This window comes from Heloderma suspectum, chromosome 5 (genome assembly GCF_057233095.1).
Source record: "Heloderma suspectum isolate Gila_16-S chromosome 5, 16-S_ref, whole genome shotgun sequence".
NCBI classification, from domain to species: domain Eukaryota; kingdom Metazoa; phylum Chordata; class Lepidosauria; order Squamata; family Helodermatidae; genus Heloderma; species Heloderma suspectum.
The window spans coordinates 127610544-127625164 of NC_139462.1; the positions used below are offsets into that span (position 1 = coordinate 127610544).

Below are 14621 nucleotides of genomic sequence, written 5' to 3' on the forward strand. Positions count from 1 at the left end.
ATGGATGAGAAGAAAAGGATACCTGTCAGTGGGCTTTATGAGTGCAGGCAACCCTTCAGTCACGTCTCTAATCTGTCCTCCTGGGAGACAGCATCCCTGACGAGTCCATGGGTCTTTGCGACATATTTGGGTTTTGATTCCACTCAGCAAGGAGTCTCCCACTACTACCACTCTTCTCTTCTTGTTGTTGTAGGCCTGGGTTTCATCGCCTCTGCTTGACTGACCTTCAGCCTCTTGCTCGCTGTCATGCAGGTTCCCCTGTGATTCTTCCTCTGCAGGCTGTCCTCCAGTCTCATCCGCAAGTACCTGGAATCGGTTCCACAGCTCCACTGCTTCCACTGGTGCAGAGTGGCGTCTAGTTCTTCTGCTCCTAACTGTCATCCTTTTTCAGTGAATATCCTCTATTGCATTTTTCCTCACCTCAGCATTTTCTTCATTTGCCTTAGCTTGCTGTTGCTCTTCAAGCTTCTGTTCTTCACTTTGCTGCTGTAGTTCCCCCATTCTGTCCAAGAACTCTTCGTGTTCTCTTATTTCCCGGAGGGTCGACAGTCGCCGCTCCAGTCCACTTACTTTTTCTTCCAGCAGCGTGATCAACTTGCATTTGTTGCAGGTGTAGGCCATGTTGTTCTCAGGCAAGAAAACAAACAAGGCACAGGCCTTGCAGGTCACCACCACTGGAATGTCTTGTCCTTCCATAGTCTCTTTTCCCTTTTTGTGTCTAGTTTTCTGATTGTTCTAGAGTAGCCAGTTTGGGAGTGGGGGCACCAATTGCATGGTTCCATGGGGCGCCATTTGCTGGCAGCTAATCTAGTGCCACCCCTGGGGGCCCATCTACATCAGCCATGTACTCCAGTGCCTCTGCAATGGGAAGATCTTTGGGACATAGGACACAGTCGCTGCTTCGCAGCCACACCGTGGCTTTCAAGGAGAAAATCCAGATTTCCTCAGAGACCTTTTGCTGTGATTTTTTCACTTGCTGCGGGTTTACCATTGGGGCTGAGCTGTCTGTTCCTTCCTTGGATTGACATCGCAGTCTGTTGTGGGCGCGTAGGACTGGGGTGGGCGTTGTTAGTGATGGTGTCACTTTGTGATGCCTTTTCGCCCCTCCCCATTCCTCCCTGTTCCTTTGCAGCTGTGCAGTCGCAGAGGCATTCTCACTTGTTCATTCACACCTTCACAGCTTCGTAGGTTCAGAATGGCTGCTTTTGGACTTCCAGTTGGAACTGATGTCACTCTGGCAGCTTCCCATGGGTTCTCCCGTGGGAGCTTTCTCAAACAGCTTTTTAAAAGGTTAAAAATCCTTTTCATCTCCCCACTGGAATTAAAGTGGGGGGGCAAGGCGGAATCTGGACAACATCTTGGAGAAAAGTACCCCCCTCGAGATAGTGGGGGGGGGGCTGGATTCCAGGATTATCTCCCCAGAGCTTTACCAACGCAAAAAGCTGTGATGAGACTCCTATTTCACTGGAGAAAACAGGGCTGACGTGTTCCATAATAATATATGCTTCAAGAAAGATCAACAACTCCTGTGGGATGATTTAAGAAATATTAACAACATCTGAGAACATCTGAGGACCTGTAAGATCTGTTTGAGAGAAACATGAATGCACCGAGGAAAAGAAAGGGGGTGGCTTCACCACCAACTCCCCCCATACCTCCTGTGTCAAAAGTTTCGAAAACAGAAGATATAGGGGAATTAGTTATTCTGATAAAGACTTTATCTTCGCAATTTACAGAGCAAGCCAGAAGGTTGGATTTAATCCAAAATTCCATCACCGCCTTGCAAGGAGCCGTCAATTTAATTAATGCGTCATGGCAAAAAATGGAGACAAGAATTAACAAGCTAGAAGACTGAGTAGCAGCGAATGAAATTTTGACACAAATTTATTTTAAAAATACCTCTGACAGAATTTCTCGACTGGAGGCCTTCATGAGAAGATCCAATGTATGTATTATTGGGATTAAAAATCTGTCTGATGATGTAAAATTGCCTATTTTTGAGGATAAACTTTTGCATGAGATACACCCTATCCCATCTGATTATTTACTTGATATTGAGCAGGCATTTCGTGTGCCAAATGCGAAAGGGACTGACTATACCATCATAGTCCAATTGCAAAAGTCTCCAGAAAGAATTATATCCTGCATTTGGCAAGAGAGGGTGGAAGCCTTTCCTGGAAACAAGATAAAGTTATGTTATTTCCGGATGATATCAAAGAGGTGGCGAATAAAAGAAGGCAATTTATCATAGGGATGGACGAAAGTCACTTACCTGATCCCGAAGCTTGCTTCGCGGTGGGAGGGAGGCGCTCTGTCCCTCCCCCCAAAATTCTGGGCGGGGGGGAGGTGCCCTGTCCCTCCCCGCCAAAATTCTGGCCGGGGAGGAGGCGCCCCATCCCTCCCCGCCGAAATTCTGGCCGGGGGGGAGCGCCCCGACTCTCCGGCCGCAAAACCCCTTCTCCTGCCGGGACACAAATGGTGGCGGCCGTAGCTGCCACCGTTTGCGTCCCTGGCCTGCAGTTCTTTCCAAAGTCAGCCATGATAGGCTACGTAAAAATTTACGTAGCCTATCACAGTGTTTTTTGAAAATCTAGCCGTGATAGGCTACGTAAATCTTTACGTAGCCTATCACGTTTGTTGTTGTTGTTTTTTGGAAATGGCAGCGGTGGCAGCCGGTCGGAAGACCGGCCGCCGCTGCTGCTGCCGAACCGCCGCCGAACTGCCGCCGGGAGCCGCTGCCGCCAGGGACATTCGCTCAAGGTAAGTCCCATCCCGGAGGGGGGGCGCGGGGGCAGACCGTTTCTCCTCCAATTTCGGGGGGCTGAATGCGTTGGCATTCGGCATCCCAGAGATTCGTGGAGAAATTCTCTGACATCCCTAATTTTATCAAAGCAAAAAAAATGGCAAAACAAATGAACTTACAATATTACTTAAAATATCCTGCTACACTTTGTATCATGTCTGAAGGTCAGATGAAGAAGTTTATAAATCAATAGGTTGAACGTAAAAATCCGTGAGATTCCTGTTACAAACCCATGAACTGGAATCTTTAAACAAGCTTTGTTAACTGTTCGTGTTTAGTCTACATGATCCAGGCTAGATATATTCGTTTATTCTCTTTCATCTTTTGTTTTTTCTTGTTTTTCTTTATTTTTTATTTCAAAATAGATATGTTATGTTGCTTTTAAATTAATTGTTTGAGGGTACAATGTGTACTTATATCTCTAGTATAAAATATAAAATATATTACTGACTGTTGAAGGTTTATTTTAAGTTTTATTATTATATAACACTACATTCCTTATAATAATAATATTAATATTAATAATAATTAGTAATAATCTAGGCTACTGGGAATGAACTGTAGACCTGTTTCTTGGATATAAGATTGATAATATGATATTGAAATGTAAGGTTGTTTATTAAACTGTAAGATTGTTAAGGTTATGGATATAGTTTGTGAAATAGAATGGCATTGGAGGCCGGGGGGTATTGGAGTTTAAACTTAATTGTTTACAGGGGAGGGAGGGGGAGAGGGGGAGGAAGGGGAAAGAATCTTCTTTTATTTTTCTTTACTTCCTTTCCTTTCCTCTTCTCTTTTCCTTTCCCCCTTTTTTTCCCTTTTCTTTTTGTTATTGTGGTGTCCTCATCAGAATATTGTATTGCTGAGAAATTGTAGTATTGATCAGGTTGTTGGTATTTTTGGTATTGTTTATTTCATTTATAAAGATAAAATAAATAAAACTATATTCAAAAAAAGAGAGAAAAGAATGGCTGCTTTTGAGTCAGTGGGCAAGGGCAAGGTGGGGGTGTTCGTGGAAACATGTGAAGATTCTGGACCTGCTAGACATATGGGGGAACAGAAGGTAGAGGACCAACTTCCGTCTAGCCACAGAAACATTGATTCCTATGAGCAGATATTTCGGGAAATGAGGAAAAGGGGGCAGAACTGCAGCACTATGGAATGTCGGACAAAAGCCAAGGCTCTTCACTATTGCCAGGTAGTGAACCACAACTCCCTGTCAGGGAACAATGCAATGACCTGCCCTTATGATGATGATCTGAATAGGATCCTCCGTGGAGATGTTGCAATTAAGCCCAAGCGACTGTGCTGTAGCATCCAAATTCAGTGGGTACCTCTGGCTGCTCCTGTATGCCCTGTTGCAGAGGGATCTGAGGAGCTATTCACCCATGACCTCAGAACCATCGATGTAGAGGAGTACATGAACCCAATGGGAGCATTAGGGAGTAAGCTTATGCACTCCCTCAACGCTTTCCCACCTGCTAACTCTCACTGAATTGTGGTGCAGTTTTGATACTTGGGCATCTCCTTTTTCAGAGAAAGAGTTTCCTAACTGGGATATGGCAGAGGAGGATGCGGTAGAAGCGGAGCCGGCCCAGGGTTAGCAGTTCTCACCACTGTTAACCCGGAACTGTGCATATTCAGCGGTAAGACCTTGTGCAGCTGTGTATCTAATTTCCTATTTTTTCTGCACAGTTGCGAATAAATGTATGGGGGGGGGGCAGCAGCAGTAGTTTCTTCTACCGTTTCATCTATCCATTCCCCTACCACTCTCCAAAATATGCCACCATTTTGTCCACCACCCAAGGTGCCCATTGTCTTGTGGGCAAAGCCATTGGCGGGAAATTTGGGTGTGTTCTCATGGCTGTCTTGGCAAATGCGCAGATCACTGTTGTGTCTCCCTGGAACTGCACAGACCTGCATTCTGGATGCATACCTTGGGGCAATATCCAATGTGGGTGCAACCCTTGCCTTCCTCCTACCCACCCCAATGAAGCATGGAGGACACAGTACTTATTTCTGTATTTCTATGCACTTTTGCCCCACTCCTCAGCCAAAGGCAGTAGAAGAATGCTGCTTTTTGACCTCAGGTATTTCAATGGCCCAGGTCAGTCTGGACCTGGGACTGAGTTTTGTTCAACCTTCAGTATTCATGTTTATGGTAAGCATAAATGTCTGGCAATGCTCCAGATGAGCAAATATAGAAGCCATGACTGCCTTGGTCCTACAGTGAGCACCAAGAGATGTCCTGTGATGGTGCAAGGACTGACATGCTTCCACTATTGCCTTTGGAGACTATACACACAGATCTGTCTGTGGACTTCTAGAGTCTAAGGGTCATACTGCCCAATATAGTTAATATGCAGTGTTTTGCTTTCCTCTCTTGTATTAACCACTCAGCCCCCATCCAAATTGGGCCCACCATAACCATGTTGGAGTGGTTTACCTAGTGCCAAAGATTCTGTGGTCAGCCTGCAACAGCACAGACCACGGGCTCAGGAGCAGGATGTGTGAAGGGGGGGAGGAAGGGAGGGAGTTTGTGGGGGAGGAGGTAGCATTGCAGTCTAGCATAACTTCCCAAACTGATCCTAAGCCTGGGGTGGCAGGGGGCACACAGACACACCAGCTGGCCCTACCAGCATAGGTGGTGACTCCCCAAGTTTTGGTCTGGTGTCTGAGGTTGTGGTTCCTCAGCGTTCCCTAACCTATGCCTTGCCCTTGCATTCAGGATCCAGTTCTGCCACAACTTCGGGGATGACTGTCTCATGGCAGTCCAAGACACATCTGGAGAGACTGAAGTGGAGACTGACCCTGATCCAGGTAAATCCGCCGGTGCTCTCATGATCAACCTCAGATTACATCACCTGGGTATGTGCAGAGTGCTTCCAAACCCAATCCATTCCCTGGCCTGCCCTAAGGCCCTTGTCAAGAGACAGAAATGAAACTATTAATAATAGTAATATCAATAACAATAATAGTAATTAACTAGGGCAGACACAGTTCAACACTGAACTACTTTGTTTCTCAGCTCTGTTTTATCAGCTGCTATGCTAATTTCACATCTCTATCCCTTCTCAATCTATTATTAGTTTATCTCCAAACAGCTCCTTGAAGTACTTGGAGAAGCAGCACACCCACATTTCTCCTCCCCCATGTTTAGAAGTTAGGCAGCATTTGTGACATACACCAGCAAAAACTCATGTGCACACAGGAGAAAGAACCCATGACGGCTTGTACCCTTTCTCCAAATAAGACCTAATGATACATATCCAAAGAGCTGGGCAGCACTGTCCCTCTAGGTTCATGAGGAGGCACCAGCCTTCTTCCTCTATTTGATCGATTCCCAATTAAGGAAGATCCCTTTTAATGAGCATACACAAGAGCACGTAATTCTGAGTACACCAGCATAACGTTGCCCTCATCTAACATTAACACCCCAGAAAAGGATGTGCTCGGCCTGCCCTACTTTGAGAGGGTGAAGGTATATGCTCCCTGTATGCCTTGCCCATGGATTGGCACACAGACTCACCAAGACTGCGTTCTCCTTCTGCAGTTGCTGACACAGCCATCCCCAGTCACAAGGCCACCCTTTCTCTGGCAACCAGGCTTGCTGTGGCAAGAACCAGGAGGCCCCACAGGACTGCCCATCCAGACACAGAACGTGTTCTCCACCATGCATCAATGGAGACCGGTCACCTGCTGCATAGGATGGATTGGGATGCCGACTCCTTCGACCGATTCATGAGGCACATGGTGGAGAATGACCTTCATGTGCGCAGACACTGAGAAGCAGTGGTATCTTCCTTGGACAAGTGGTGCCTCCTGCTGCAGGCCCTCGTGGGAAAAGTTGTGGGTGGGGGGAGGGACACCCTCAGGAAGATGGCCATGGCATCCCTCTGACACACAACTCCCTCCCAGAAGCCAGTGCTGCTAGGCCTTGCACACATCCTGTCCAGCTGAAGCCCCCAACCCCTGCTGCACACAATCCCTCTCAAAGTGTGCTGCCTCTCTGCACATCTACACCCGCTGAAGCTGGCACAGGGCAGAGAAGGCACCCACGACCCATACGTAGGCCTCAGAAATGTCCCCCCTGACAGCCAGCACCTGCCCCCGGAAAGCAGCACTCGGAAACATATCTTTTTTAACAACCGGTCTACTAATAAAAGTAAGTATTCCAAACAATGTTCTGTGCTTCCCACCATGTGGTGCCACCAACTATTGTTGTGGGGGTTGCCTCAATGGTGCATCCTCCCCCCTTCCATGACCCTCCTGCGGCGTTGCATCACCTCTTCCAGTCAGCCACACGCTGGTCCAGGGCTGCCATTGCTGGGAGAAGGAGCAGGGTAAGGGTGAGATAACATGTACACAGAGACTCCTTCTTAGTGCCCCTTGTGTGAGGTGGGAGAATGTATATTGTACAGACTGCGAACTTTGTGGCGGGGAGTGGGTGATCAAGACTCAGAGCATGGAGCAGAAACTGGTGAGCCTTCCTCTTCTTGTTCCTCAGAACTGCTCAGGGGGCTGTTTGACGAAGATGCAATCCCAGCTACAGGGGAAGGTAGACCATTTAACCAAGGTGGGCTTACTATGGAATAGACATGCATAGGATTGCGATGTCCCCCCCCCCTTGTAGCGTCTACGTAGTCACAGAATGTGGCTATGTAGACACTACTGTCTTCTGCTCTACACTCACAAACCATCACCTGGAGAATGAAGAGTGCTCCCAGGCACTTCTCTACCTGTTCTCCAAAGTGGGGCTGTGGGAGGGCCCTGTTGCTGTTGCTGCCACCCTTTCAATGAGGTACATTCAACGCACCAACACATACAGTGGTCACACAATGCACCCTTGGGAGTACTTACAAGACATGTGCACCACATCGCGAAGCGACTGGAAGGCATCGACATGGTTGGCAGACACCACCATAGCCCCCCACTCAGCCAGGGAGCTGCAGCGCGTCAGGCCTCCTTTCCCTGTTCTGGACCCCGTGGCTCCTGTGGCTGTCCTTCGCCCGCTCCTTCCCCTTGCTCCTGTTCTGCTAAACAGGGGAAAGCCTGCAACACAGTCACACACCTGCTGGAGGACAAAGGCTGCCCCTTGGTCCAAGAAAGGCATGCCCACACCTGCCCCCTCTGAACTCTTGGCTGCCATCTCTCCCGCCAAGCGCTACAGTGGTGAGCGCAACCACAAGCTCACCACCAGCCATGAGGATTACTGGGTGCAGGTGCGTTAAGTGGCTTTTCGTCATCCTCCTCCTCTGGCAGAGGTCCCCAAGTGCTGAGGCAAAGAGTGGGGAATGTCATGGTGATGGCAGAAGTCTCTCCCTGGCTGGTGCTCTGCCGTATCAATACCTACAGGGGTGGGGAACCTGCTGCTTTCCAGAAAGTTCTGGATTAGGACTCTTGTCATTTGGAGCAGTGGCCATGCTGGCTGGGACTTGCGGGAGTTGTGGTGCGAAACAGATCCCATTGGCTAATGCATCAATTCATTGGCCAAAACCCAACAATCAAGTGAGGGCGCAGTGCTAGGCATACTTACAAAGGTTAATGTCCTACAACCCCCGGCATGGCTGGCTATGGTTGCTGTGACTTGAGGGACATTTTCCGTGTCTAAACGTGCATAGGGTTGCACTCCAGGGGTGTGATCCTACACATGTTTAGACAGAGTGGCTCTTTCGGCTGGCGAGGAATTCCTGCAAAATGTTGGAGTTTCTCCGGTGTAAGCATTCCCCCAATGGGTGCAGCTATAAGGAAGCCTGATATTATTCTCCCTCATGCGAACTAGATTACTCTTCTACACTTCCTGTAATGTCTGGATCAGGACAGCTGTGCCACATCTGATGGCCCCAGAATTGCCCTGCCCTGGTGGAAATGAACATCCACTCCCTTTCCATGGAGCAGGAAACACAGAAGGGGTTGCACATGCGAGATTGGCTCTATGGAGGTGTGATGGCCATGGCTTCTGTGCAGGAACAGGCTGTAAACTGTGGTCTTTGGGGGGGTGGGGAAGGTGGGATTATAGCGTCATGCCCTTGTGGGATCCCCAGCCCCTTTGTCTAGTGAACAGCACTGCCACGGCTGAGAGTTCAGTGAACAAGGGGGACTAGGCTGTACAAGCAGCGCCAGGTTGACAGCTGTCTATGGGTACAGTAGCACCCATCATCATGGCAGGGTGAGGAGCGGTCATTTGTCAAGCTTGGTCCTCTGGTTGGGGGCCTGCAGTCTGTCATCTCTTGGTACTGCATCCCCAGGCCTGGCAGAGCCCATGCACTTATCTGCTGACCTCTGCTCTGCTGGCCTGGACCACCCTGCCTGCACCCACAGCCATCGCATTTGGGCAATGTAGCGCAGCCTATGGACCAGTGGAAGGTGCTCCCCATGTTCTTCCAAGGCCCTAAAGAAAGCAGCCTCAATGGCTTTGAACTTGGTGCGGCCCTGCATCGGCTCCCTGGGGTAGCCCTCCTCTGTAAGGGCTGTAGTAGGGATGTTGGAGAAATCCTCCATGGCCCCCAATGAGGCCAGATTCTATTGAATCCGGCCCCCCGAAGTCCATGGAGGATCGGATCTCTTACCTCCACCTCCCCGCAAAGTCCTCACCAGCTGGATCCTGCCTGCCGCTGGCTCCAAAGCCCCAGCGATATGGCCGCCATTGCCGTATTGCTGGCTGGACTGATGGACTGCGGATGCAAATGGCGTCCGCTACACCATTTGCGTCCCTGCTCTTTGACAAGGCTACGTAAAGATTTATGCGGTCTGTCAGTCCAGCCAGCGATACGGCAGTGGTGGCCGTATTGCTGGGGCTTCGGAGTCGCCAGCAGCTCTGTGGAATCGCCGCAGAGCAGAGCCGGCCGGTGAGGATTCCGGGGGGAGGGACAGATCGCCTCCCCCCACCCGCCGGAACGGCAGGTAAGTAATGCGTACATCCCTAGGCTCTAGCAACCCTCCTGAAGATGTGGGTAGTGGGCAAGCTGGAACGTCTCACCGGTCATCCCACCCACCCACTCTCAAGGAGCAGTTGCAGGAGCCTCGCCACCTCCCCATCCTGCCAGTAAGCACCACACCGTGGAGCCACTTCCGGTGTCCGAGGGCAGTCTGCAAGTGCTACTGGCATGAGGCCAGTGTAGTACACCACCTATAGTTGACATCCAGGGAAGTGCGGCGGCGACAGCATGGGCGGGAGTAACGCTGCGGAAGCGTTGGGTGTCTGTGCAGATTCAGACTCCTGTTGGTGCAATGGTGTGCAGCCACATGGCATCGCACCAACCCTTTCTCGTACCGCGCGCATTGGTGCTTCTGTTTGTGCGATAGATTCTCCTCTCCACAAACCAAGGGGTTCCTGGCGCGGACCTGCGCAGTTTCCGGGGTGCGCATTTACATGTAGTGCTTGAAATCGGTGTTGTACCAAACGTCTGCTGCGGTGGCTTGCCCAATCGGAAAATGGCTGCCGCGGTGTTAGGGCAGCCATTTCCCAGGTGGGAGATCCATGAGACCACCACAGAAAGCGACTTGCTGAGGGACCCAAATCTGAGCAACAAAGTGCAAAAACACTCTCACAGGACTCCTCACTGAGATGCTGCGTGAGGGTGGGCTTCCCCTTGCATCGTGCCATCCTCAGTGAGAACACATTGTCATTGCCAGAAAGAAATCTTAAAGACTTCGTAAAGAAACCAGTGGAGCAGTGATCCCGGTAGGTCCAAATTGCTGAGGAGTATGCTTCAACTGACATGGACAGGCCTATGACATACATGTCAAAGATATACGTGAGGGCTCTTTTTGTCCTCGTCCTTCTTGTGGTGGTTAGAGATGGCAAAATATTGCTCTCCCCTGTACTGCAAGGGAGCTAAGTAAATTTCACATTTAAATCAGATTGCTGCTGTGACTCCCACCCACCCACAACAGCAAGGAGGAAGGGATGGAGTGAGGGGGAGTAACAGTGGAGCAACCAACTCTCTGTAGAACTCCGTGACATAGAAAAGGCAGCTGAAAAAATGGGCATTTAATTCTGGCATGTACTGCCAACCAATATTACATGACCTCTTAGAAAGGCAAGCTGGCTGCTAATTGAACCAAAGACTGGAGATGTAGGTGAATGTCCACCTTCACTACCCTCCCCCCGCAGGTGCTCATGTTGGAAGTTGGAAATCATCCCACCCTCCCTGCAACTGCATCACGTTTTATGGCACGCCAAAACTGACAGCTGTTCAAAGCCTGCAGAAGACGCTTAGCATTTCTGATGTGATCGCTGAACTGTAGGTTCCCTGAGAAGTTAACAGTTCCAACAACAGAAATGGCTACAGAGACCATTTTTGTGTAAGAACTGTGACGTTATGTACTTTACTTCCCATGGAGAGGCCTCTGTCAAACATGCAAGAGAGACAGGCATGTTCATTTGCCCATTAAACTGCGGGATCTAAGAAAAACCACGTAGATTATACACTGATGACACTGCTCAATGTGCAGGAACTACTCGCTCTTCTCCTGTGTGTTTATGTAGAAATGCTGAACTGACTCTGTATTACGGAGGTGCATCATCCAATCTGCGGTGCTGTGTGTGTGTGGTGTGGAAGTGCTTCCTCTCAGTGGAAGGCTCTTGGAACTCATAGTGCCTTTGCCCTCCCTTTCACAGGCCATCTGCACTTGAAGGGACCCCAATCAGGCAACTTTCGGTGCAGGAAATCTGTCTTTATTTATGTGTGTCATGGATACGCAAGCATACAGACTTTTCCCCGGTAGGCATCCACACCTTCGCAACGCCCACCTCTAGAGCAGGTTTAATTTAATTTAATTTAATTTAATTAATAAACAATTTAATTTAAGCTAAATTTAGTTTTCTAAATTTTTATCTTTGCTGTTTTAAATCTGTATTTTAAACTCCTGCACTGCTGCTAGGTTTTACTGTGGCTGTATTGTTATATTGTGGTTTTAATGTTCTTTATATTTTAAATTCTTTTATTGTGTGTTGTTTGGTTTTAATTTTTGTGAACCACCCAGAGAGCTTCGGCTATTGGGCGGTATAGAAATGAAATAAATAAATAAATAAATAAAATAAAATAAAATAAAATAAATAGAGCACAGCAGCTTGGAGACTGCATCTCACACCTTCTCCCCCTCCTCTTTATGTCTCTGGTCCTCATTCACCAACTGTGCCCCCGGGGTAGCTAGTTCTATAGGTGCCGTGGCTCCACAGCCTCAGGCTTTCTTCACACGGACCTTTTATCCTGTGATTGAGATGGCTCCTTCATGGATGTTTGCAGGCTCTTTACATGATGCCGTGATCATTCAAGGTGTCTCCTGTGCTAAATGCCCTTCACTCCATTTTTAAATAGATTGCAGATACTGAGTTCTCAAATTACCCCATTGTGTTCCGCTTGAGTTCCCTCCGTGAAAAGAGGAAAAGCAGCAAGAAGAGGAGCGACATCAGTGAAAGATCATGGAAGACTCAGATACGGGGAGAAGCAGGGGGAAAGGAAGCGCGAGTAAAGGGAGTCCGTAAAACAGAAGCAGAAAAGCCCCATTTTAAATTCAGGATTTGAGGCTGGTGTAGAGACGCCCTCAGTGATTGCATGGCCCTTGCTTTCGCAAATGTTGTGCAGACTGACACAGGAGGTCATTAGAGATATAGCATTCTCCTCCGCAATCTCCAGCCTCGCTGTCAAGCAGCGCCAATGGCTTTTGAGCTGCCCAAAGGCACACCCCAAGACATTACATGCCCTGCTCAGGGAGCGGCAGAAGTGCATCTTCCCCCAGACTGCCCCCATATGGCTTCATTAACCACTTCTGGATAGGCCATGCCCCAACAGCAACTATTAGTGGTGGCACCCAGACCCCATTTGCTGTTATTGTCGGGTTTCCAGGAATGAATGCTCCAGCATTCATGGTCTCGCACGGTGCCGAGTTACAGAACATATAGGCATCGTGGTTGCTTCCACTCCAGCCAACCTCAATGTCTATGAAGCGCCCAGTGTGATCAGTAGTTCCCTGGAGCAGCATGGAGTAGTATTGCTTTCTGTTGATGAAGTCGCCCCCCTGCCTTGTTGGGGAAACTGTTGCGAGATGCGTCCCATGCACAGTGCCTACACAATGCCCAAATCCAAGTCTCCCGAAACCCGCCCTCACCTGAAAGAGATGGAGATGATGAGTGAGGTTGCAGTTGCGTGAATTCATTGGATTGGTCAGTGGCAGGATCGTACTGATGCAAGTACTCAGTGGGAGAAATCCTATCAAGCAGTGGGCTATCCCACACTGGAGGCATTCAAGAAGAATCTGGACAGCCATCTGCTAGGGATGGTCTGACTAGATTCCTGCATTGTGCAGGGGGTTGGACTAGGTTGTCTTATAGGCCCCGTTCCAACCATACTATTCTATGATTATAATAGAACAAAGAGAGTACAAATGAAGACACCGTACCATGCAATCTGGGAACAAACTCTTAGGACTGTACGAGGCTACTATCTCACTCAAGTACATTCCCCAGTATTAACTCATACAGCAATACCATATTCTGGAGGAGACAGAAATAACTGCAGAACACATACCACATGTGTTTGCAAGATGGGAAAGGGAGGAACATATTGCACTTGGTTTTGCTAGACATTATTTGAAATGACAGTAACAACCATATGGGAAGCTGCCATAGTGGCTTTACTGTGAGGAAATGAAATGAAAGTAATGGTGAACTAGCAAACTAAACACACAGGAAAAGGAAAGGACAAGGAAGACAGGAGAAGTTTTCAGAGTATTGCAGAGCATTTCTGTTGTTCACACAAATGCTGAAAACCAGTGGAGTGTCCATGCGCACCATTAAAACCCTCAGAGGGGTTGGTCATGAGCAATTGAAGAAATAGGAGGGTGTATGTAGGTACCAGTTCTGCAGCATCCACCCAAACAAAGACGTAATTGCTAAAGGCTACATATTTGTTCTTGGGAATAAGACATGAACATTGCGGCACTGATACTGGGGTGAAGTGTGGTGCAGTTACTTATGAATTACTTGAACGGGGTTGTAGAGACAGAAAATATCCATGAACTAAAAAGGAAATGAGCAGTTGGAAAGTCCCAGAAAAAGAAAGATAGGCACTTACACTGGCAAGGTCACCAACTTTCACTGTTCGATGCAACAGTACATGCTCCATGGCAAGGCAGACTTTGATCACAATCGCAGCAGTGGTTGATCTGCCTACTCCAAACTGCTCTGCTATGGTGCGGTAAACAGACACGTTGGCTGGGTGCCATATGCACAGTGCCACCGTTTTTAAGACCGGGATGGGCTCCCACATGTTAGCAGTTTGCCGCTCCAGGATCGGCTACAGATTGGCTGCAATCTGGGATAAAGTTCCCCTAGACATTTGGAAATGGGCGATCCACAGCTCATCATCCCATTCTTTAAGCACAAAGCTCTCCCACTAATCATGACTCTTTGGGAAGCACCACCACTGCTGCTCTTTCCATGGATGCACTCCTGTGGCTGGCGGTCCATAAAGCGATGCTATCTGCTTGTACTTAATGGTGGCCAGAAAGGAGGAACTCTGCCTCCTTCGGCATAGCAATGCTGTTGCCCTCCTCCGCCTAGCATCTCGAGATTCAAGGTCCAGAAATACTTTGTAAAGACTCACAATGTTCCCAAGGACAGCCAAGATCCCAAAGAGGTACACCCGAAGCTCAGAGGGATCCGTTTTGGAATGATGGGCAGGCCGCTCACGTGGGCACACACCTTTGCCGGTGCAAACCATCGTGAGAGTACGGGGCTGGAGGACTGCTACTGTGATTGTGTACAAACAGTTGGCATGGCAACGGAGAAGCAGCCTACCCACATCTTACCAGA

At 48.7% G+C, this 14621-nt stretch overlaps 1 protein-coding gene across 1 annotated transcript; it reads right to left on the reverse strand.

Moving 5' to 3' along the window:
• Positions 1-12502: 12502 nt before the first annotated feature.
• Positions 12503-14076, reverse strand: LOC146344432 (uncharacterized). The gene is made up of 2 exons (XM_084859788.1): positions 13882-14076; positions 12503-12916 (listed from the first exon to the last, which is right to left on the reverse strand). The coding sequence occupies exons 1-2, from the start codon at positions 14074-14076 to the stop codon at positions 12503-12505; spliced, it is 609 nt and encodes a 202-aa protein (XP_084715914.1).
• Positions 14077-14621: the final 545 nt, after the last annotated feature.

Bases quoted from the DNA above. Each gene is read 5' to 3' on its own strand.
- LOC146344432 (XM_084859788.1), bottom strand. From the start codon at position 14,076: ATGTGGGAGCCCATCCCGGTCTTAAAAACGGTGGCACTGTGCATATGG. The intron at 12,917-13,881 runs GTAAGTGCCTAT...CATCTCTTTCAG, and splicing joins AAGTTGGTGACCTTGCCAGT to GTGAGGGCGGGTTTCGGGAG.